This window comes from Tachysurus vachellii, chromosome 5, assembly GCF_030014155.1.
Source record: "Tachysurus vachellii isolate PV-2020 chromosome 5, HZAU_Pvac_v1, whole genome shotgun sequence".
In the NCBI taxonomy this organism is placed as follows: Eukaryota; Metazoa; Chordata; class Actinopteri; order Siluriformes; family Bagridae; genus Tachysurus; species Tachysurus vachellii.
The window spans coordinates 19,200,260-19,225,616 of record NC_083464.1 but is presented as its reverse complement, the minus strand read 5'-3'; the positions used below and the strand labels follow the sequence as shown (position 1 = coordinate 19,225,616).

Here is a 25,357-nt window from a genome sequence, read left to right as displayed (position 1 = left end):
ATGCAAGCAAATTATATAAATATCAAATAACCACATTTTCATGATTATATTTTGATTAAGACAATTAAATTTTTTTTAAAATATTTAAACAGAATTGTTTTGGAATGAACAAAACTGACATTTATTACTTCACTAATAAACTTACACAGTAAGCCACAGTAGAAATGTGAAAATGAATAAGGCTCAGAGACTACAGAAGTATATTAAATATCTTTCAAAATAAGATGGCTACATAATAAGTTTGAAGCAAATGAATCTGCCATTCATAAATATCCCAGCAACGCTTTAAAATTTCCTTGACGTAAAATTGATTAAACTCTCAACTTAAAGCAGCTTGAAGATGAAGGAAAGATTGGCTACCTAGAAATGATATCTTGCCAAGTTATATGATTCGAAGCAGAGTATCTACTGTGATTTCTTTCTCTGTTGGTCATTTGCATTTATATTATTTTGACTGGGATGAACACACAGCCATCCCTGGTAGAGTAAAGTGTATTATGCAGTGCTACACCGTGTGTGTGCCACAGATACAGTACCAGTCTCAGCAGCTGCATCACTATCATCTGGACTTGTTGCTGTAGTGTAGTGTCACTTCAAATGAAAGCTGGCATTGCATTTTCACCTCATGTTCATTATTTATGCTGGAGAATAGAACCATGAACTACTGTGACTTTCAAGCTGGATTGTTTTAGTCATCCAAATTAACTTTACTGACAGTGAATTTTTATATACTGTAATTGAGCCAGGGACATTTCCTGGAAAATACACTAGCACTCTAATAATTTTGTTATTTAAATTTGTTGTGTTGTTGTTAATGCATCGATAGACATGAACTTTGTAATTTGATGGCACATTATACAGAAGCCTTGTAGTTTATTTGCAAATTATCTGTAGACATAAAACAATGGATTATGCAATTTTCTCCTAAACATAATTAGCTGCCATTGTTGATATTTCAAGGAAGCAAGGCCTTCACAGAACAGAGTAATTTCTAGCAGCATGGAAAAGTACAAGAACTTCCTGTATTTAGAAACTGGCTCTAATTCTGCTTACTGCACTGATGCTGTTCATAATATTACTAAACTGTACAACATTAAGTCTGTGGTGACACTGTTAATCACAGCTACTCTACCACACATCTGTTGTTTTGGACCTTTTGCATTATACATTACACAAACATTCATCTTCTTTGGGGCTGAAATTCCAGTATTTGCACTACCATAAGGTTATATATAAGGTTATACTCATAGATAGATAGATAGATAGATAGATAGATAGATAGATAGATAGATAGATAGATAGATAGATAGATAGATAGATAGATAGATAGATAGATAGATAGATAGATAGATAGATAGATAGATAGATAGATAGATAGATAGATAGATAGATAGATAGATAGATAGAAATTATATGATTACAATAGCAAATCTATCAAACAACAAAAGTATCTATCTATCTATCTATCTATCTATCTATCTATCTATCTATCTATCTATCTATCTATCTATCAATCTATCTATCTATCTATCTATCTATCTATCTATCTATCTATCTATCTATCTATCTATCTATCTATCTATCATCAGCATTACACATGAACACAGAATATCTGAGTGAGAGCACTGTGATTAGAATCCTGAATGTCTTCACTATTAATCTAGAGCTAGACAAAGTTGTTCTATCATTTCAGTATCTGTTAAACATATTATCTGAGGCCTGCAGCACTGACCTTGAAATCCATCACTGGATCAAACAGGCATCAGTCACTTGTGGGAGACTTTCGGAGCACTGCTGTCCCTTTGAGGTTGCCTGTGTCCCCAGCGCTGCTTTAAATCCCAGCTTGATCTGACCAGATACTAGCTGCTCAATCACAGACCGAGCTGCTCAAGGTGGTAGGCCTTATTGGTAAGTACTGATAAAAAATGATAAAGAATAACAGGTACTAATGCTATATTGTAGACAGGTTATACAAAAGCTGAAAAATAAAATAGAAAGTCAATTGTGGAAGACAAGTGGGAAATGGTTAGCTCTACTACAGTACGTCAGAATATGCAGCAACCTTTTTTCATGACATGACTGACAAAGCTAAAACTGAGGTAACCTGCGTGTGTGAGAATGGAAGACATTGTCAGTCAGTACCTACTGCAAACAGATTAGCACAGCCTCAAGGACTTTTCTGCATAAGACATTTTTCATGAAGTGTGGACTGCAGGATTTAAGGCACTGTTTAGGGTAGAGCCAGAGTCAGCTCTCATCTCAAGCCTGCCTACGGAGCCTGTAACCATAGTGACTACCTCAGAGAAATACTTAAATGTATTATTTGCCCTCTGTGATCTTTTCAAAAATAGAATAAATCATTTATAGCCAATCTGGGCTCCATGTTATTCTCTGCAAGCCTTCAATTCTCATTTGTTAGCAAACACAAAAAAATGTGTTCACTGGGTAAACATTAGTACTGAGCTAGTACTGTATTAAATGTAGAACTGGAGTAAATGTATTAAATGTAGTACTGGAGTAAATGTATTAAATGTAGTACTGTATTAACTGTAGTACTGTATTAAATATAGTACTGTACTAAATGTAGTACTGTATTAAATGTAGTAAATTTACATCTTGTCTGGATAGCTTCGGACTGCAGCAGCATGTGAATTTTCCCACGCATTCTAAAGGACATACTTTGGATTTAATCTGTTGTTCAGGTGTCTCTCCAGACAACCTTAATGCAGACTTTTTTCCATGTACGGATCATCTGTTACTGTCTTTTAATGTTAATCTTCCACTTTTCAAATCAAAATCTGCACACATGATATCATTTCGAAAAATCAAGGACATTAATTTGGACAGTTTGTCTTTAAGCATTGCAAGTCTTCCTAGGGCTGACAGCTGTTCCACTCCAGATAACTTGGTCTCTCATTATAATAATAGTCTCCATAATTTGCTTAATATTTTTGCCCCACTTAAGACTAGGACTGTTTCGTTTGCTGTTACTGCACCCTGGTTCACTCCTTTTCTCAGGCAATTAAAAGCAAAAGGACGACGGCTTGAGAGACTTTTTAGAAGGCCTTTTTAGACTGGCCTTACTGTGCACAAGGAAATGTATTCAGAACATATGTCTTACTATAAAGAAACTATTGCCAAAGCTAAAATCTACATACTATTATGGCTTAATTGGTTTTAATGAAGGGAATTCAAGGGTTCTTTTTTCTTTATTGAAAAATTTTACAACAAAAAAGTTGTTGCTGCTCAACTTCACATCCATTTGTCTGGAAATAATCTATATGAACAATTCCAATCTGGTTTTCACCCATTTCATAGCACTGAAACGGCTCTATTGAAAATTAGAAATGATTTGCTTGTAGCAGCTGATTCTGGCTTACTATCCATCCTCCTACTCCTTGATCTGAGTGCAGCTTTTGATACAATTTCCCACAATATTCTTTTAGACAGGCTTTCCACTATTGGCATCACCAACACACCTCTGAAATGGTTTCATTCATATCTCTCTGATCGCACACAGTTCGTTCAACTAAAATCATTCACCTCTTCGACAGTTTCCGTTACCTCTGGTGTACCCCAGGGCTCTGTCCTGGGCCCTTTGCTATTTATTACTTACCTTTTACCCCTTGGACATATTTTTCATAAGCATCAGGTCAAGTTTCATTGCTATGCTGATGACACCCAGCTCTACCTTTCCACAAAACCACATTCCAAACTCCCTCCATCTGCTCTTACTGATTGTCTCATTGACATAAAATCATGGTTTTCAGCAAATTTTCTTAAACTAAATAGTAATAAAACAGAATTTCTCATTATAGGCACAAAATCTGTGCTTAACAAATTCTCAAATGTTCTTATTTCCATTGATGAATCTCTCATAGCTCACTCATCTCAGGTTAAGAGTCTTGGTGTCATCTTTGATAGTACCCTTTCTTTCACCTCTCATGTAAATAATGTTACTCGGGCTGCATACTTTCACCTTCGAAATATCAATAGGCTTCGCTCCTTTCTCACGACCCAATCAACCACCACTCTTGTTCACAGTCTAGTAACCTCCCGGCTTGACTACTGTAATTCCCTTCTTATTGGGCTTCCTCACAAAACCCTTCATAAGCTGCAACTTGTTCAAAATTCTTCTGCCCGCATTATTACTCGTACTTCCTCTATCCATCATATTACACCTGTTCTGGAACAGCTTCACTGGCTTCCCATTATTTTTCGTATTAAGTATAAAATTCTTCTTCTAACATTTAAAGCTATCCACAATCTTGCACCTTCATATCTTCTTGATCTTCTTCATACTCCAAAACAAACTCGTACTCTTAGATCTTCTTCTTCCACTCATTTCATTGTTCCCTCTGTCCGTCTTGTAACTATGGGGAATAGAGCTTTCAGTTAATCTGCACCTCAGCTCTGGAACTCACTTCCATCTGAACTCCGTAATATTGATTCTCTTTCATTATTTAAATCTCAGCTTAAAACTCATCTGTTTAGTTTAGATTATTCTACACCATAATTTGTAATGCTGGTCTAATTTGTATCGCAATGTAGCTATTCGATTTTGATTGTCTTTGTTGTTTTTTTGTATGGTGACCTTGAGTGTTCAGAAAGGCGCCTTTAAATAAAATGTATTATTATTATTATTATTATTATTATTATTATTATTATTATTATTATTATTAAATGTATTACTGTATTAAATGTATTAAATGTAGTACTGCATTAATTGTAGTACTAACTGAATTAAATCTATTAAATATAGTACTGTATTAAATGTATTAAATGTAGTACTGTATTAAATGTATTAAATGTAGTACTGCATTAATTGTAGTACTAACTGAATTAAATCTATTAAATATAGTACTGTATTAAATGTATTAAATGTAGTACTGTATTAAATGTATTAAATGTAGTACTGTATTAAATGTATTAAATGTAGTACTGTATTAAATGTATTAAATGTAGTACTGTATTAAATGACTACAAGATTCTAAATTAGAGATGTGGGTACGCTGCCCCAAGCTAGACTGACCAATTATAAATTTTATTATTATTTAAAATTCAAATCCACTCAACACTATTATTATGCTAGTATTTAATATAGGATTTATTAGTATTATTTTTTGCTATTATTAGTAATAATATTTGCTAGTCTTAATAATATTATTTATTTGTTATTGGATTTTAACACTAATATGTAACTTGGCACATGGTGAACTGTAGTGTATTATATATTCTTTAGCACTAGGGGGCACACCATAGAATTTTATTTAAACCTATTTTCAGTCCTCCAGCCATAAACCAGACAATATGTGATATCATAAACTTGTTATTGAAAGTCAGATTATCTACTGTTTTATATTTTCAATCTTAAATTTATTAAATGAATTATTTATTATGTTTATTAAAAAAATATTGTAAACAAATTAATCCTTTTTTCCCCAAAACCATAACATATGATCAGGTCCATATGCATTTGGATATAAGTATTGGATCTACCACAGAAGCACAACTGAGAATCAACTGCAGGAAAATCAGTTCAGACTTTCAACTTCAACTGATGTTTTTGTACATCAAAAGATCCACATCAGGAGAACAGAAGTTATACACTTTTTATTTTTACTTTTAATATCCTTTATGGTTAATGACTGCCTGAAGTCTGGGATCCTTGGACATTAACAGATGCTGGTTTTTTTTCTTGGTGATGCTCAGCTAGGTTTTTACTGAAGCTGTCTTCAGGTCCTGTTTGTTCTTGGGGTGTTTTGCCTTCAGTTTAGAAAACAATGAGTGAAATAATTGAGCATGTCGGTTATATGTACTGTACTGTATGTGGGCATCGTTCATATTTAATGTAGAAAACATGGACACTGTGACAGCTGTGCTCTCAATTAGGCTTTTTCTCAATAGTGATGTAGTACTCGATGTAGTTGTTCAAAGCATAACATTCATTCAACCATCTTCAGTAACTGCTTTATCCTGATCAGGGTCACAGTGGTTCTGGAGTCTATTCCAGGTAGACCATGCATGAAGTATAGCAGTTTGCACACACACACACACACACACACACACACACACATTCACTCACTGGCAATGCTGGCATTGAAAAAGGCCTTCACATCCCCATATTAACACAACTGATCCCAGCATTATGTAATTTTCATTATCTTTCTTTCAAAATGCACTTTTGCAAAATATGATTCTTTCTTATTTTACTCTGACTAGCCTGTCAAAATGGATTGTAAAATTTTCACTTTTCACACACACACCCACACGATTGTAATAGTTTTATATCAGATTCTGTGGACAATAAGTGTTGTGCTGTACAAAAGATAAAGCCTGTATGACATGTACTTGTACACAAGCATCTTTCTCAGTAGGTTTTATATTTACATTTACATTTACATTTACAGCATTTGGCAGACACCCTTATCCAGAGCGACGTACATAAGTGCTTAAATCTCTAACATTGAATCATCAATGCTGGCTCACTAGGTTACATACTTAAGATACCATGAGTTTAAAACATTTGTTCAAAGTTACAATGAAAAAGTGTCAAAGGTGTTTTTTTTGTTTTTTTTTGTTTTTTTTTTAATGCAAAAGATAAGGAAAGAAGTGCTAGTTGAAGTGTTTCCTTAATAAGTAGGTCTTCAACCGCCGCTTGAAAATAGCCAGTGACTCGGCTGTCCGGACCTCTAGGGGAAGTTCACTCTACCACCTTGGTGCCAGAACAGAGAAGAGTCTTGTAGTATACTTGCCTCTTACCCTGAGAGATGGTGGAACCAGTCGAGCAGTGCTGGTAGATCGGAGGGTGCGAGGTGCAGTGCGAGGAGTGATGAGGGCTTTGAGGTAAAAGGGAGCTGGTCCATTTTTGGCTTTGTAGGCCAGCATCAATGTTTTGAATCTGATGCGGGCAGCTACCGGAAGCCAGTGGAGGGATCGCAGCAGCGGGGAGGTATGCGAGAACTTTGGCAGGTTGAAAACAAGCCGTGCAGCTGCATTTTGGATCATTTGCAGAGGGCGGATTGCATTCATAGTTAGACCTGCCAGCAGTGCGTTGCAGTGATCCAGTCTAGAAATGACAAGAGTCTGAACAAGTACCTGAGCAGCCTGTGAGGACTAAAATGGGCGAATCCTTCTAATGTTGTAGAGAAGAAACCGACATGAGTGAGTCACATTAGCAACATGAGAGCTAAAGCATAGCAGTGGTAAGAGAACCCATGTGAGGAAATAACTTCAACAAGAGAGTGAGTATACAGGAGAAAAGAAGAGGACCAAGTACTGAGCCCTGAGGGACACCAGTGTAGAGTCTGCGTGGAGCAGATGTCACTCCCCTCCATGTTACCTGATATGAGTGTCCTTCCATTCCCAAGCTGATCCGCAAATCCCAAGACTCCTGAGGGTGGATAAGAGAGTCTTGTGGTTGACTGTATCAAACGCTGCTGAAAGGTCAAGGAGGATAAGGATGGATGACAGTTTGGCTGATCTAGCAGCATGTAGTTTCTCAGAGAAATCCAAAAGGGCTGTCTCTGTGGAATGAGCTGCTTTAAAGCCAGACTGGTTGGGATCTTGGAGGTTGTTCTGTGAGAGATAGATGGACAGTTGATTATAGACAATGCGTTCAAGAATTTTTAAAAGAAATGAGAGAAGTGATACCGGTCTGTAGTTACTGATGTCTGATGGATCCAGAGCAGGTTTCTTTAGGATGGGAATAACCCTTGCTCTCTTGAAAGTAGTTGGTACCTGACCAGATGCTATGGATCTATTGATGATAGTGGTAATGAAGGGCAGAAGGTCTTGTGAGATGGTCTGGAGCATAGTGGAAGGGAGTGGATCCAATGGGCAGGTCGTAGGATTGCAGGACTGGATGAGTTGTAAAATCTCTTCTGCTGCTACAGTTGAGAAATGTGACAACGAAGGTATAGGGGAATCCATACTCTGGGATGTAAGTGCAGTCTGGGCTGAAGTGAAGGTCCGGCAGATTTCTTCAATCCTCTCCTGGTAGAAAGAAGCAAAGTCTTCTGCAGTCAGGAAGGATGAAGGAAAAGGAGCCGGGGGGTTGAGCAGAGAAGAGATGATGTTGTGGAATTTCCGAGGGTCATGTGAGGAAGCTTCAAGCTTTTCATTGTAGAAGGAAGTCTTGGCAGAAGTCACGTCTGAGGAGAACTTGGCAAGGAGTGTTCGGTAATAATCAAGATCTGCATCAAGTTGTGATTTCTTCCACTTTCTCTCTGATGATTTTAGCTCTCTTCGATTGTTGCGCAGCACATCTGAAAGCCAAGGTGCAGAACAAGACATCAGCTATCTGTGAAGTATCTATTTTAGAGTTATATCTGTGAAAATTCAAAAATGACTTGTCCTGTCTGTCTTCGGTTTTCATCTACCTCACAGCTGATGTTTTCTCTGGCTAACCAGCAGGGGAAAAATCTGCAAGCATGTTGAATAGAGGCTTGTCAAGTGTTTGCACTCACAGGTCTCTAAAAGTGTCATGCATGGCTCCTAGATACGCACATAAGGCTTATGCTGAGAAACATTTCTGAATTTAATTGAAACAGGAAGTAAATGGTGGGAGAAATATCAATTGAATATAAGGGTGGTTAGTGTACCACTGTGTGCAAATGTGATAATCATTGAATGTTTATAACTTAATGACTAGATAGATAACAAAAGAGTGATGACCCAGCGTCTGACCACTTACATCCATTGAATGATGCTCATATCATCTGGCTCCCAGAATATCACCACAAGGTCGATTATCAAAACACCTCTCAGACATTTCTAAAACGTATTTCTCACTCTCACTCATTTTCTACCACTTATCCAAACTACCTCGGGTCATGGGGAGCACACACTCTCATTCACTCACACAATCACATACTACGGACAATTTTCCAGAGAAAAACGTATTTCTATAATATAAAATTTTTACCCCAAATAATTTTTTTTCTGAGCTATATGAAAAACCTACAAAGTGGCTTTAATACATACAGTAGATTCTATCAAGGAATTCCTTATGATGGCATGGTAAGAAAACTGTAATCTTAATGAAATCATTGGGTTTGAAGTATGTAAAATAATGATTGAGTGTCTTCTTTATGCTTTCAATATGACTGCTGAAAAAAATAAGACAGCCAAAGAAGAAAACAGGAAAACGTTAGATAAGGAGGACTCGGGTAGACAAGACAGGCCACACACAAGCAGGTAAGAGAAAAGCAGAGAGCAAAGAGTTAAATGAAAACAAGGGAGCAGTGTAGCCGCAGCATTTTCGCAGTTCTTCTGGTCAGAGCCAGGATGAGAACAGAGGAGCCGATGTCCGTTTATGTAACCTCCGGCCTCCGAAGAGGGCAGTCAGTGCCGTCGTCTGATCATGGCGGCTGACACTGAAGTGTGAAGGGGATGCGGCAGCATAGGGCAGCTATTTTACTGATGGAGCCCCAGAATCCACAAAGAGCCACTTGGCTGTCTGGATCCTGCCTGTTCACAGGTTGATATCAGGATTTGGATGAATGATTTTTTCCCTTTCCATCAGCAAGATTTTACAGTAAAATATAATAAACATTCTGGAGTGTCTGTGTGAACAAGGCTTACTGTACTAAAGAGCGTGCTCAGCACTAATGTGTAAACTTTATGTGGGCTTTTATTTTGTCTTGGACAAAGCCAGAAGCCTACAATTAATATGCATCATGAAAGACACAGAGAGAGGGAAAGATACAGAAAGCTAGAAATAGGGAAAACAGATGGGGAAATAGAATTTCAGTATGTGTACATGTGTGTGCCTAGGAGAAGGGAGCCTCTTATACTGTCTCAGCAAGGGCTTTGGCCAAGCTTCGGCCTAGTCTCGTCTGCCCAGCGGGGGCCTTTCCTGAATGAGCCGCCCAGAGGAGGGGCACCTGCCTGAGCTACAAACATAGAGCAGGAGACAGGGGGTGTGGAGCAGTGAGGGAGGGGGAAAGAATGGGTGGTGAATGGAAAGACACTCAGGAAAAGGACATGGATTCAATCTCTGAAATGCATAGGTAGCACACAAGAAATGAAAATATATGCGCCCTTTATATCACCCTTTAGTCTGTGGTCTGCTCAGACGAAACAAGAAATTTTGTGCAAATACAGTCGCGGTGGTTATTGTTGGAGAGTCATACGGTACCAAGTCTTGTGTCTAACAACATAAACTGACAGCTTATAGATTTATCAACCTCCCCTGGACAATATTTTCCACTGTTTGGTCCCAGTGTGTAAAGACATATGCTTAAAGTTTATCACACACTTAATCTTTCAGACTAGCACTGAAAAAGAAAGAAAGAGAGAGAGAGAGAGAGAGAGAGAGAGAGAGAGAGAGAGAGAGAGAGTCACAGCCCTGATGCTTTTAACTTTTAAACTCCTTCCTGTATAGCCAAAGTATTACTGGACTACGTCTACCAGCATATTTATAATCACACCACTGGAGGAGATGAAATACATTAGGAAGTACAGATTCATAAAAGCTCCTGATGAGCAGCAAAAGAAGCTGAGTTGTAATAGACAGACCATGTTGTTCCACAGAAATACGCTGAGCTCCATGTGTATTAGAGATCGGATCTGGTGTTGGAGGATCCATGCTGGCTTCACAGAACGAAGTAGGAACACTAGCTAACACGTTTCTCCCAGGTAAATGAAAACACATGCTAGGAAACGAAGACAAAGCGTCACAATTCCCTGTGTTACACAAGTGTTCATGTGCGTAAGAGTTCTAAATGCAGCCTGACACAATGCTGCCATTCAAACATTTACAGACAAGACACAGGCTCTCTCACCCACATGTTACTCATATATGAATATCAAAAATATGCCATAAATTAATTTAGTGCAGACATTTATACATCAACCAAGACACAGCACTAAGGCTGTGTGTTCAGAATGAGTTTTTTATTTACAAGACCTGACAATTTGCTTTGAATTTATTTGACCTAATACTTATATTGACCGAAAATTACAAAATAAATGTATTTGGCGCCTTGATGCCCAATGACGCCTGAGATAGGCAAAGGCTCCCCGTGACCCGAGGTAGATCGGATAAGCGGTAGAAGATGAATGAATGAATGTATTTGGCTAGAATTCAGTGAAGGACATTTTATCTAGGCTGTAAGTCATTTTATACAACACAATAATTTGAAGAAAATGCAATTTTCAAAACAAATTCAAAACAAATGCAAACTCTGGTGAAGATCTTACTATTCAATTGCTTTGAAATAACAAAGAAAGCATATTTAGAGTTTATGCCCTGACTTGTTTCTGCATTGTATTGAATATTATGAAGGAATATTTATTCTACTCATTCTATCACTGGCACTTTCAAATACTCAGCATGATGTCCATTTTATTGCTTAAACCCGTTGAATACAGAAACTTGTATCACTTCACCGACTTCATTACAAAAGGGGTATTTTTATTCATCAATATATATTATTGCCACAAATGCATACGTATGAATGTGCAAAGCAATGCAGGGAAATTTCAGATGCAAAAAAATCAATGCAGTTTGCTATAAAAGGCAAACAAAGTCTGAGACATTCAAGATTCTGAATGCAAAAGAATAGCATCTAATATCTTCTAGGGAAACATCTTCCATTATAGAATGCAGTAGGCTGTACTTATATTTATACATTTAATATTTATATTAGAGCCAAGCATTCAGTAAAGCATTATCAGTAGAACAAGATTTTTGCACAAAAACAGTATCAGTGTTTGCCAAATTTCCATTATTGCTGATTTACTGTTGAAAAATAAGTGTATAAGCAAGTAAAATAAAAGCGTTAAAATTAGTCGATGGATTTATCACTTGCAGACATGTTAAGGTACAAAGGTAAAACATTGCAGTAAGATTTAAAAATTAAACAGCTTCATGTGAGTTGATACACATATACAAATCCTAAAAGAATGGACAAGACTAATATTTATCCTCTTCAAAGAGCAAATTCCAATGGGAATTGTTCTTTAGCTTTGAGCCTAATTTACTTATGTGGCCTCCCTTCATTAGGGATAATAAACCAATTTGGTTTTAAAATGCTTCACACCTGTAGTGAAAACTCCCGTTGGGCAAGTTATACATCATGTCAAAACTTGTGTTTTCCCTTTAATGTTGTGCCTTTGGTGTCTCCTCAAACAGATGTTTTGCACACTTTTGTCTACCAGTGTGTGATAGTTATCCGTCAGCAATTTGAGGGCCTGATACTTCATTATAAGCTTTGCTTTTAAAAAGCATGAGCCTCCAATGAGTAAAATACTACACACAACTTTTAGTAAAGAAAATGTTCATAATCATACATTCTAGTCATTTCTACTAAAACCTTGCCTCCTAAATTCCAATGACCGTCATAAGTGAACAGTTTTATTAATACTTTATATTTGACTATAGCAATACTGGTGCAGCTGAAATGCACTAGTACCATAATAATAATAATAATAATAATAATAACAATAATAATAATAATAATAATAATTATTATTATTATTATTATTATTATTATTGTTATTATTATTATTATTATTATTATAAATCTTATTCATTTAAGTACTGTAGGAGTAATGTAAAAATTGTGAAAAGTGCACTTATTTATGGGCAGGTAAAAATTACTTTTACTGATGAACAGAGCTTCCCTTTTGGAAGAATGGAGCAGTCGTGCTTGTTGCTTGCCTGCTGGTCCGCTGTCGCTTTCCTGTCAGTAATGTGTAAAAAAAAGGATTTACACATGAGTTCCCATATGTTAGTCCTGTTAGGATTCGGTTAACAGTGACCTGTGTGCCTACTGGTACTACACGTAGAACGTCAGGTCGATAGAGTGGTAGCAACTGCCAGATCCAGAATGGCAGGAAACAGGCCCAGAATGTAAGCACAATTCCAAGAATGAGAAGCAGGACTTTGGGTCGAGGAGCACGGGGTGGGTTGGCACTACATCCACCAGCCCAGGCCAACTGTGTCTGTGAAACCCAGTAGTGACGCCCCAGTGCTGCATACAGACCCCCGATGGCCAGGCCTGGCCCTAGGATACTGGTGCAGAATAGGACACTGAGGTAAGCTTTGGAGCTTTGCTCATCCCATGCTGGAACACAGAGTTTGCCATCCTGATTTTCTCCATCCTCCAGGTGCAAAGTGATCATCATGGGGAGGCTGAGTGCCACAGCAAGGCCCCATGCCAGAACCACACGTCGCAGGCCAGAGGTAGGAGCTGAAGAGGCTGCAAGTGGATCTGCCACAGCACGGTATCGGTCCAGACTCATTGCGGTCAATGTGAAGATGCTGGCATGCATGGTGAGCAGGTCCAAGCTGAGTAGGAGGCGGCAGCCGAGTTCACCAAAGGCCCAGTCAGATGCCAGGCTGTCATAGACGATAAAAGGTGCCGTGGAGAGGTAAAGCAGATCTGCCAAAGCCAGACTCAGTACCTGCAAATGAAGTGAAGAAGAAGAAAAGGAGGACGAGGTAGGGGAGGAAGTAGGAGAGTGAGATGGAGAAAGGGTTCTAGGGCAAGCGGGAGTCAAACAGCAGGTTAGTGCCATACTGTGTCTCCTTCTGGGGCCCCTGCGGCGCTGAATTAGAAGCCCCAGAGTGTAGAGGTTTCCCAGAATGCCCAGAAGGGAAAGGAGTGATAGAAAGAAACAAAAAAGAGCTGTGGAGGCTACACTCGGGGATGGATAAACTGAGGGAGATGAAGAAGGAGTGGACAGGTTAGAGAGAAAGGAAAACGTGTAAGATGGAGCTGGGGAAGATAAATGGGAGGCTGAGCCTGGCTCTTCCATTTGGCTTGGATAGAAGTAGCTTTAATAAACACAATTAGTAAATATTAATTTGATATGATAAAGAGCCTTGTGATTTTTATTGGATCAGAATATTAAAAGGGGTAATGTTAGTATGGTACTAGAAATACAGAAAGAGGACTGAAAGAGAAAAGGGAAGGGAAAAAAGAGCAAATTAAGAGGAATTAAGGATTTAAGAGGAATTTGTGTGATTTTACATAGATCAATTTAATACAAAAATATGGAGTTAATTAAGATGCTATAATAGAATTCATGGTTTAAGATGTCACAGCCATTAATAAAATATAAATCAATCAATCAATAAATAAAAAAATAAAAATGGAGGTTGTAGGACTGCATCACTTCAGTCACGAGTTTCTGCTCTAACATGTGATTAAATATATTCTTTGTTTTCTGCGTAATTATGACTTTGCTCATTTTTAGTTTTATGTATCACATTTATTTTTAAAGGCGCATATCTTTCGGACTGTATATTTATAATCAAACCCTCCAGTAACACCCATATGAGGATGAGGTTCCCCTTTAAGTCTGGTTCCTCTCAAGGTTTCTTCCTTTAATATCTAAGGGAGTTTTTCCTCCCCACAGTCACCTGAGTCACCTCAAACATGCTCATTGGGGATAAATACAAATATTTAAATATATCTAATATTAATCTTGACTTTTGTATTCTTTTAATCTTTCTATTATTAATAATAACCTTTTGTTCTATGTTTATGTTCTGTAAAGTGAATTGAATGTTTTTAAAGGACCAGACATTTGCATTACGCGCCCAGCTAAAGTTACACCGTTTCATCTGTATTGTTGTTGAAGCAGAATCATTTTGAGGTGAATGAGTTCAATATAATTTATTACATTAACTTCTCAATTCCGTAACAAACGAAACCACTCGAATAAAATAAAAAAGGGGAAACAATCAAACAGAAGCACTGCGCAATCAATTTACGCATTATCTGGAAAATAATGCGTAAACGCCTCCTGTTTTGTGTTTAAACAAATCTCGTCGTTTAACTACCTAAAATGACTGATGCAATTTCGTTTTAGCCTACAGTTAATCGTCGTTGATTGATTAATTAGTCAAATGTCCTGCGCTCTCACTTTCATATTCCTCGGCAGTAGGACGTATGAGGTCATTTCTACACCAATGTGTGTAACTTTAGCTGGGAGGAAATTAAAGCTCCGACCGGAGTGCGCATTTAAACAGGAGGAATTTCTGGGGCCACATGGTGACTCTCCATAAGCGTTGAGCAGGGCTACCGGAGGAATAACAACTGCGCGTGCACACACACACACACACACACACACACACACACACACACACACACACACACACACACACACGTACTTTATAAATTAAGTACACACACACACACACACACGCACTTTTAATTGAGTGGAGTTATTTGCAGTCATTTTAATAAAGTGTTCAATTAACAGTAGATATATTTATATTCTCTAAGAACAGAGAGCAATATTCATTTTTCAAAAGATTTAGTCACATTTTACAAGATAAATGTAAGGAATCATGTAACAGGTGATTTTAGTGTGTATTGCGCGTAAAAATGAATTTTTTTCTCTAAATGTAAATATTATATAAATATACGTTTTGTAAGTAGTCCATGATCATTTTGAATTCCTATTCTTTTACTGTTGCTGATGTGAGCTTGTTAAGAGCTTGTATATGATACATTATCTGGAATATGGATAACGCACTGGAAAATGTCAAAGTGAATAATAATAAATAAAAAAGAATCAATCAAACTAAAATCATTTTAAAAAATGTTTTTTTGTTGTTTTGTTTTGTAAAACTGTTTTATTAGCACAGAAAATTCTCTGAAAATGACAACTTCAGGAGCAAAATCCATCAACATTAATTAAGAGATGTCATAAGAGACCCGAACAACCCAGTGACATGAGGGGACCAGCATGTGCCTGGATTATGCCATACATTCAATAAGATTTTACTGGTTTATTTTGATGCACAATCACGACAGCAGTTAAACAATGTATTATGCACATCGGTGTAAACTGGACTTACCTCCGGCTGCACAGATCAGATGCTCCTATTCCACTCAGTGTCCACTGGTCTGTCCAAACCCGCAGCACGACAGATAGACAAGCTTCTCAATATCTCCGTGGTGGCTTTCCATTTTAAGCGTAAAGAGTGTACGTTATTGATTTAAAAAAATAAAATAAAATAAAAAAGAATTCCGTTGTATACTTTCAAGGCACAGTAATATACTTTAAAGCCTGGACAAGCAGTTTGTCTGTGAGAACTTTGCTCTGCTGAGGAAAGCTGTTCATCCACCTTACTCACCTCCTCCTCTGACTTGTCTGATAACTGCAACCAGAGAGGCGGGGCAAAGATGGACATGGGGAGGGGCCTAACGAACAGAATGTAATTAATCAATTAACTACAAATCACCTGGCACTTCCGGTCATTTGTTTTGATACTGTCTCTTACGTGCAGGTTAAATACTTTAAAGAACTGAAAACTATACAGTTGTCAATGTAAATCCGACTGGAGCAGCTCTAATAAGAATTTATTAATGTCATTTTAATCAATAGTAATATAGAAATAAATCCATAAATAATACACAAAACACATTGGTGTGTAACCAAAATAATGTCTGCTAGCAAACTATAAATGACTTTTCATTTAGACAAGTTCTCCAAAATATTTATGACATATGAAACAGCATGCCTATTTAAGCATTAAATTATATGATTAGCCCAGTATGAAGAGTAACACGTTTAAAAGTCATCAGCCCACTAGAGACCAGATTCAACACATATAGGTTAATCATGCTTGAAAAATGCTGGATAACATTCTGATATTTGCTTCCATCCAAACCACAGTTCAAAACCATTCAAACCATGTGAAATATTGTATTGCACCCCTAAGACTATACAGGAATACATTACCATTAATGGAAAGAAAATGTTTGAAAAATGTGGCAAAAGAAATCTTCATCCCCATAGTCATGCAGATGATCTCTATCATATTTGTTTCCAACCAAATTTTAAAAAACCTTGAGAACACATTATTAAATGGGAGCTTTAAATACAGTGCAGCAGAAAATACAGAAAATAAAATAGAAGGCTGTGGGATCTCTGCTGAACAGGAATATGCATGTTAAAAGCTTAAAATGGAAAATTAATATATAGAACATTTGAGGCATTGAATGTAATTACAGCAGTCATTGCTTTTAACTGAAAGTGAGAAGCTACTATCTGTTTTTCATATAAACACACAAAACTGCTGTTACAGTACAAACATGCCCAGTAATTACTAAAGTTATTGTTTACAATAATTTAAATATAATCATTGCATTATATCTAAAATTCTTTGTATATATTTAACAGAAATGTAATAATATTACCAAATAAATGTATTGTGAGCTGGTTGGTCCACACATGCTCTTTCCTGTAAAATGAGACTGACTCATAGGATGAAGGCAGTCCAGTGGAAAGGAACATGTGTCTAAACCACTGACCAGAGTGGGAAAGAAAGAGAAAGAGTTATAGCTTTGTCTTCTTGTGAGCTACTGACACCAACTTCAGATTCAGTCCTTGTGCCAACACACACATACACACACACCAGCCGGAGAACTGCATGCACTTCATAGCCAACACACACATATCTGCACATCCAGCATACTTTAGAGCCAACACACACATCACCAACACTCTTCTACTTCACACCAGCACTCAACACCAACATTGGCAACCCTCAAAGACATCTAATTCCATGGAGGGAAAATAGTGTGTGTTAGTGTGGCTTCAGGAGCTTAGCTCTCAATCTCTGGCTCACACTAAAAAATGGAAGAAGAGATATTATTCCTTCCTGGCAGAAAATTCAGTCTTAGATTTTTATCACGTCATATGCTAATGTCATGAGAACCAAGGTACAAAGTAACCAGTTAAAGAGGACAGCTGAATACACCGTGTAGTCTTTTAAAAACTTTTTTAAATAGTGTCATTATGCAAGTCTTATATTTAAGGTTTATTATTTATTGATGATATTCTCTGTCATATGGTTGGATCATTTTTGTAAATCAATTTGAATATGATTTCAACAATGGCATTTAGTCTAATAGACACATTGCGTGTTCACTCAGGACTGCTGACATAGGTTTGTGTCTTCAAGGCATGTGCTGTATGTTTGCACACACAAGATGGACATAGACAGGCACCAGGGCTGAGACAAGAGGGAGGGTACATAGCTCTCCCTGCAGGGTGTGTGGAATTTCAACAAATACCTGGCACTGGTCTGCCAAAATAGGCAAAGGAGAGAGAGAGAGAGAGAGAGAGAGAGAGAGAGAGAGAGAGAGAGAGAAATAAATTGTAGAAATCTTGATATGTGATATAGCAGTAAATAAGGAATTAAGTATTATAGTTAGTAGACATTTCATATACTAATAATACAAAAGCCTGTTAATATGTATTAAAAATTATTTCTTAGCCTCTGTGTCAGTTTATATCTATTTGCACAAGCTGCTGTAAATATACATATCTTTTGATAATTCAAATGATACTTCATATTTGACATCCATTTTCAAGTTTTTTATTTATCTGTTATGTTGAACATGGCAGCAAACCATGAAATACGCGTGACATAAAGCCACAGCTGGTTAACTGGTCACATCAGGTATCATGGTGTGGAGGCTTGTGTTCTTGCAGCACTATTGAGGGTGTCTCTGTGTAGATCAAAGGGGTTAGAATTCCTGAACACACACACACTCCATACTGTTCAGACCCCCAGCTAGGCACGTGTGTCTTTCAGTGCTGGGTGTTTTAGAAGAGACCTGAGTTATTACCTTACTGAAAGAATTACATCCTACAGCAGAAAACATCAGTGGGCCCTTTAAAATTGTAAGTGCCCTTGTGCTATGCCTACATTATGTTAATTAATTTTTTAAAGTGTTTGACTGTCCTCTGACAGATTTCCCACCTGTTTGACTACATCTGAACTTCAGATTTAATTAAATGGGCGGACATTTTTGCACATAACAAATGGTTTATTCCCCTTTCTTGGCTGATTAATGGAGCACACAATGAATTATTGATCCACCATGCCTGGCACTGATGCCTATATTCACTTTCTGCCAGAGCTAATTTCCTGAACCCAAGTCCTATTTCACTGTGTTCTAGGTCCCTCTCTCTCTCTCTCTCTCTCTCTCTCTCTCTCTCTCTCTCTCTCTCTCTCTCTCTCTCTCTCAGTGTAGTAATGAGTATGATGTACAATTCCAGATTGAACCCTTCAAATGCTATTAAATCACTACCATTTAAAGAGAAGGATAATGTAGTGTATCAATTAATAAAGCAAAGTTATTTAAATCAGTTTAGGAGTTTTGTTTTTTCTTTAAAATGATTCTACTTATTTTTTCTGCTTGGAAATATAATGAGAATTGTTTACAGGAGTCTCAGCATCAGGCAAAGATTAAAAGGTTGTCCTAATTTCTTTTGTTGTTTGTCAGCAAACTCTGTCAAAGTTGATCAAATATGCATGAAACCCTGTTAAAAATGTTAATGTTAATAAGATTACATTAAAAAAATATTAATACAAGCGAAATTAGATTGATTTTATAATACTTGATCTAATTATCCAAACAATAGTCTATTGTACAGTTTTTTTGTCTATGAATACTAGGAAGACTATTACAGAATTAATCTTAAATCTTAAACTGGAGCCAATTACATGTCCTTTATCAATAAATACTTGAGGTTCTCTTCACTTAAGTAGGATATGTGGCTTTTTCTGTATATTTATTAATCTCAGGCTTTCTCTCTGTAAAAACTGTATAGAAAATTAAGTGAGCTAAACAGTGTTTTTGAGCCAAGAATGTGAAGATGTGCATGTAGTTAGCATAAACACTAAGCTGGTACTTGTTAACTGCATCAGTTTTTTAGCCTCAGTGCTAAGCTAACAAAGGAAACTTTAGACATCAAATATATTTAGGGCTTTTGTCTGCATGATTTAATTTTATTTCATTATTTCATTTCAATTATATTTCAAACATTTGAAGATTCTAATATTATTTAGCACTTTGTTCTCTTGGTCTTGGAAACAGTCTGCACAAACAGCTGTGACTGTGACTTTGGTCTAATCAGTGCACTCCAAAAGCAGAGCCCTTAGTTAATCCACCACAGTGTAGTAAAGCCAGTAAAGACTTAATGAATATTGACTCTTGTGTCAAGCAGGAGATCATAAATAATCATAAAGTTTTTAGAGTTTAAAATAGTGTTCAGATGTTCATAACAGATGTTCTGATTTTGGATATCAACACAAAAATAATTAAACACCTTAGCAAAATATGGCCAGAGACTGAAAAAAGGAATACAATGCCAGAATAACTTGCACCTTTCATAGAAATTATTGAACATTAAACTTAAACAGTAAATAAAGACACCATTCTCTTTGATCTAACAAATAATATTCATCATTAGTCATGTCTGGTTTTTAATACTGGTTTTTTCTCAAATATGTTCGAAAATATTTATCCAAATAAATATATGCAGACAAATTGTCTGTTGAAAATGATATTATTTTTACATAATTTTTTTGGGAACATTTAGTTCCTAAGAATTTTAGAATTTGATCATGTCTTGTTTTCCTGAGACTCTTGCCAGTCATTACTATAGGCAATAACCAAAATACACAGAGACTTAAAATAGCAGTATTCATCACCAGGGAAATAATAAAGGTGTAGACATGGAAAATGATCCATGATCACAGGAATGAGAGTAAGTGAGAAAATAAAGCACCTGAACACACCAAAGATCACTGAAACTGGAATTATGAGTTGTGGTCAGGAGAAAAAAAATTGAACTCATTGGCAATAAACATTCCCGTCAGCATTTTTCCTGACAAATGGGTTTATACAAAGTAAAGCAGCTGATACCTTATGTTAAATATGTTCTGGGGCTGTTTTGTGGCTGGTTCTCCAGGAGCTCTTAGGAAGATGGATGTCGCCATGAATTCTGCTAAATACCAGGAAATTTTATCCCAAAAACAAGAAAATTATAAAAAAAAAAGAACATGGAATCTAAACCAGGGGTTTGCCACATGGCTAACTCTCTGAACTGAACAAAGTTAAAATTAAAAGGTGTTTAACTGTTTTTATCAATGGCTACTAAATATTTTTTGTGTCTGTTTTGGTTGTGTACATGTTCAGCATTGAATTTCTTTGCATATCACACAATGGCTCATATAAAATTTGACGCTCAGGTTTCGACACATTTCTGTTTACCTAGCCTGCTATAGGAGAAGTATAATCATAGAAAATGGTTAGTTCTCTTTCACACAAATATTTATATCTTGAGAGTAATCTTAGACCACTAAAATTTGGTAAGGTTATCCCAATAGAGGAAAAAACACTCTCTCACTCACTCATTTTCTACCACTTATCCGAACTATTCTCGGGTCACGGGGAGCCTGTGCCTATCTCAGGCGTCATCGGGCATCAAGGCAGGATACACCCTGGACGGAGTGCCAACCCATCACAGGGCACACACACACACTCTCATTCACTCACGCACTCACACACTACGGACAATTTTCCAGAGATGCCAATCAACCTACCATGCATGTATTTGGACCGGGGGAGGAAACCGGAGCACCTGGAGGAAACCCCCAAGGCACGGGGAGAAATGCAAACTCCACACACACAAGGCGGAGTCAGGAATCGAACCCCCACCCCTGGAGGGAGGTAAAAACATCTCACACTAAAAAACATCAGTGTCCTGACTCATTTTATATCAGACATGAGACAATAATAGACGTGAAAATAATTCATTTGTTTATACTGATTGAAAATGTCTGATAAGTCAATTTCCATTCCACCAGCAGAATGGAATGCTAGTGTACTGGTAGAAATGTTAAAGTGAAGGTGTTGAAGTGTTCAGCAGCCAAGTTTCCACTTCAAATACTGCATGCTCAACCTTGTTAGGCATTTATCGGAAGAGCTTCATTGCTGTTATGCTCTCCAGGGAAGGCATCACTAAATATTTGTGGGCTGCTAATCATTTTAAACTCAATATTTAAAGGAAGATATTGTACAAAAAAATCCTTGTTGTTTTTCACTTTTATTTTGTGTGTCATTCTTTTGTGTATTCATTTGGGTTCAGAGAAACAAAAACAAAGATTTGATGAATATAATGTTGTGTCAAAAATTATTTTATGTGTGGAGAAATTTCAGTTTTTGACAGTGGAAAAAAGATTTTTAATAATGTGAGGTTTGCTCTGTATGAAACTGGTTTACTCACTGCAGATGGAAGCAATATGTACTCTAGCACATTGCACAACTGGAAGCTTTGATGTGGGACATTCTTGAACTGCCAAATCCAATTCTCAGTTCTACAGTTAACCTGTTCTGGGTTTGACAGTAAAGTCAATAAGAACGACTTCAAAAACACTGTAAGCTTTGTTTAATATAAGCATACACTGATTAAACCCAACAGTCAGTAGATTATATGTTTCCATGTTGTCTTCATGCTTGTGGGATTTGTTCCAGGTATTTTGGTTTTCTTCTTCTTCGAAAGTCATGTGTGGTAGACTGATTGGTCTACAATCTCTACATGTTCCCAAGTGTTATAAGTGAGTGAATGTGTGCTGAAGGGGGTCCCTCATGTTGTGCACACATTCACCCACCTATAACACTTGGGAACATGTAGAGATGTCCCTCACCTTGTGCACCAAGTTCCCTGATTCCCTATGACCAAAACAGAACAGAAAATCGATGGCTGGATGATGATGATGATGATGATGATGATGATGATGATGATGATGATGATGATGATGATGATGATGATTGCGGTTGTGTTTTAGATAAGTTTTTGCATGAAAATAAATGTATTTTCATTAGATATTTAACAAAACTATTTAGGAAAACTCTGCACTAACTGGGAAGTAGACTGATGTATGTATTTTACATTAACAAAACAAAATCAGACACAGCCATCCGATTACAGAATGAAACATTCTTTTAACATTACATAGGGTTAAAGAAGGATTCAGAATTCTCAGGCCACTATCCAAGACACAACACAGCTTACAAATGGAACAATTTCTGCATCACTGCTGCTCTCCATAGGAGTGGGCATCCAACACTGATCAGTGCACGGATAAGCTGTAGCACATTAGTTTCAGCCCTAATCTCACACATCTTATCCTGTTAATCTTGGATGGCATATGAACATTGTATACAGTTGGTTTGGACAGTGCTGCCATACAGTATGTAAATTCAAAACAAAGCACCCTATGCTAAGACCTAATAAAATGCAGGAATCTCTTGCACTTGATAAAATCTGTGTTCATGTGTCAGTCATATGAAAATACTGAAGAGTAGTGTTCAGAGAAGTGAGCCGCAGAGGAAATCTCTGCGCTCAGAAAACACCTTTTATGTATTTTTCCCATGTTTGATACGCCACCTGGTGTGACACTATGTTTCTGCCTCATGTTGCAATGAGAACAAATGAATTCCTTGTTGTATCACCAGATTCTACAAGCAAATGTCAGGAGGTCTATCTGCAAGCTAAATCTTGCAAATTAACTTGACAATTAATGTGCACTAAAATAGTGACAATAAAAGTGATATGCTATGGCTTTGTTTTTTTAAACAGACTATTTTTTTCAAACCCATTAACATCCCCCTTAAAATATGTACATATCTTTCCTATTAGGTTCTTTAGAATTCCTAATTTGCAGTAATTCTTGAATAATGTGGTTTACAATGAAAAATCCTAATAATAATATTTTTCTTCTTTTTTTTCTGAAAAAAATAATAATAATAGTGTTAATATTTAGTCTATATTATAGCCCTAACCTTCTAGCAGAGGCAAGCAGGTTCTGGGTTAGAATCTCCAGGTGCTGCTTAGTATCCAGGTCTATATAAGATACAGGTTTATGGAATATTCTTCTTTCTTGCAACAGTCCAAACAGATAATGTCTAGAAGATGAACTGGAATTTTAACAATCCCAAGAATCAGTTGAACTGATTTAAATATTGGATTTTAATAGATTGTTTTGAGAGAATATATGATTAGATCTGTTCTGTGTTTAGATGTTTGTTCCAGCTGTGATTTCAACATTTTATCCTAAAATTCAGTCTATAGATGTTTTGCTAAAATTGGGCATATTTATATATGATCACGACTTGAATGAATGTAAAGGAAATGGGGAGAAAATGGACCTAGAATGCTGAGAACGAATATAAAAAGCATAGAAAACAGTGAAAAGTATTTAAAAATGTTTCTGTGCTTTAGCCAAATGCCACTGCAACGATCTTAACCATTTCAAATCAACCAAAAGATTCTTACAAATAGTATTAAATCATAATAAACAGAACTAAATCAATATTTAGTGTAATCATTCTTTGCTTTAACATTTAATCAGTTCTGTTAGACACACTTTACATTGGTAAGGAAACTGGTTGCTAGTTTTTTTTTCTTGCATCATGGAGAATCTGGTAGTGAAACTTCACTGGAAAAGATGATTGACACTTTTGCTTCTGTTACTGCAGGTAATCCTTCTGTTCTGCTACAGACAGCCATAATTACCTTTTGTTTTGTTTTTTTTTTGTTTTTTTATCAGAAATCTAAATAATAGTCTACTAATTTGTTATTTTCTTTAAATACACCCTAACATTTCTTTATATATTTTGTGTCTTTTAAATGAACATCTTGGAAATTCCTTCCACCATGAGCTTACAGTATGATGGCTTTCCGGCTCTGCAGTTTGCAGGCTTCTGCCCTCTAGTGTTTACATAACGCTATATCAATGAGCTCTTCTGATTTGTTTTCTGTTGTAGAAAAAGTAGCTGATGTCGATTGAAGCAAACTAACCACCCAGCTGTAGATTAACTGCCACGAGAAATCATGTTTAATTATCAACATATGATATTACATGTGTAACATTACAACTGACTAGTTGCTTCCACCCCCACCCCCCTCTTTCTCTCTCTCTCTCTCTCTCTCTCTCTCTCTCTCTCTCTCTCTCTCTCTCTCTAGCAACTCAATTCCTTTTTCCACTGATCATGCTTGTTTGCATGTTTGTTTGACAAAAGGGGAGGTGAGTCTACTAATCAGCCAATAGTAGCTTATACAGTGATCACACATCTACCATTCTTCACACATTCGTTTAGATTCCTCTTTATTATCCAAAGCCTATAAGGGAGGACTGGCACAGTGCCAGTGTGACATTATTTATTTTTGAAGCGTATATCTAAACACAGTAGCTTAGTGATTAACACATTTGCATCTCTCTTCCTGTTTTAGGTATACTGTCATCTAAGTTGTCTGTAGTGTGTTAGTGTTCCCTGCAATGAGATGACAATCCTGTGGAAGATAAGCAACTTGCCATAATATTGAGTGTCAATTGAATAACACAAAAGATACAGAACATAATAAAATTTTAATAGAAATGAATGTAAAAATCTGTGTGGGTGATGTGCACCAATCAGACTATTGTCTTCTTTCTAGAATAAAAGTGCGAGAGAGAGAGAGAGAGAGAGAGAGAGAGAGAGAGAGAGAGAGAGAGAAAGAGATGCAGCATCGCACTCTGTCAGTCTGTATA

The 25,357-nt window shown here is 36.8% G+C and overlaps 1 protein-coding gene across 1 annotated transcript; it reads right to left on the bottom strand.

The window, feature by feature from the left end:
- Nucleotides 1–12,609: 12,609 nt before the first annotated feature.
- On the bottom strand, nucleotides 12,610–16,170 carry uts2r3 (urotensin-2 receptor 3). The gene is made up of 3 exons (XM_060869256.1): nucleotides 16,100–16,170; nucleotides 15,821–15,924; nucleotides 12,610–13,905 (listed from the first exon to the last, which is right to left on the bottom strand). The coding sequence occupies exon 3, from the start codon at nucleotides 13,765–13,767 to the stop codon at nucleotides 12,610–12,612; it is 1,158 nt and encodes a 385-aa protein (XP_060725239.1). The 5' UTR covers nucleotides 13,768–13,905; nucleotides 15,821–15,924; nucleotides 16,100–16,170.
- Nucleotides 16,171–25,357: the final 9,187 nt, after the last annotated feature.

Excerpts from the sequence above, each read along its gene's own strand:
- uts2r3 (XM_060869256.1), bottom strand. The coding sequence starts at position 13,767 with ATGGAAGAGCCAGGCTCAGCCTCCCATTTATCTTCCCCAGCTCCATCT.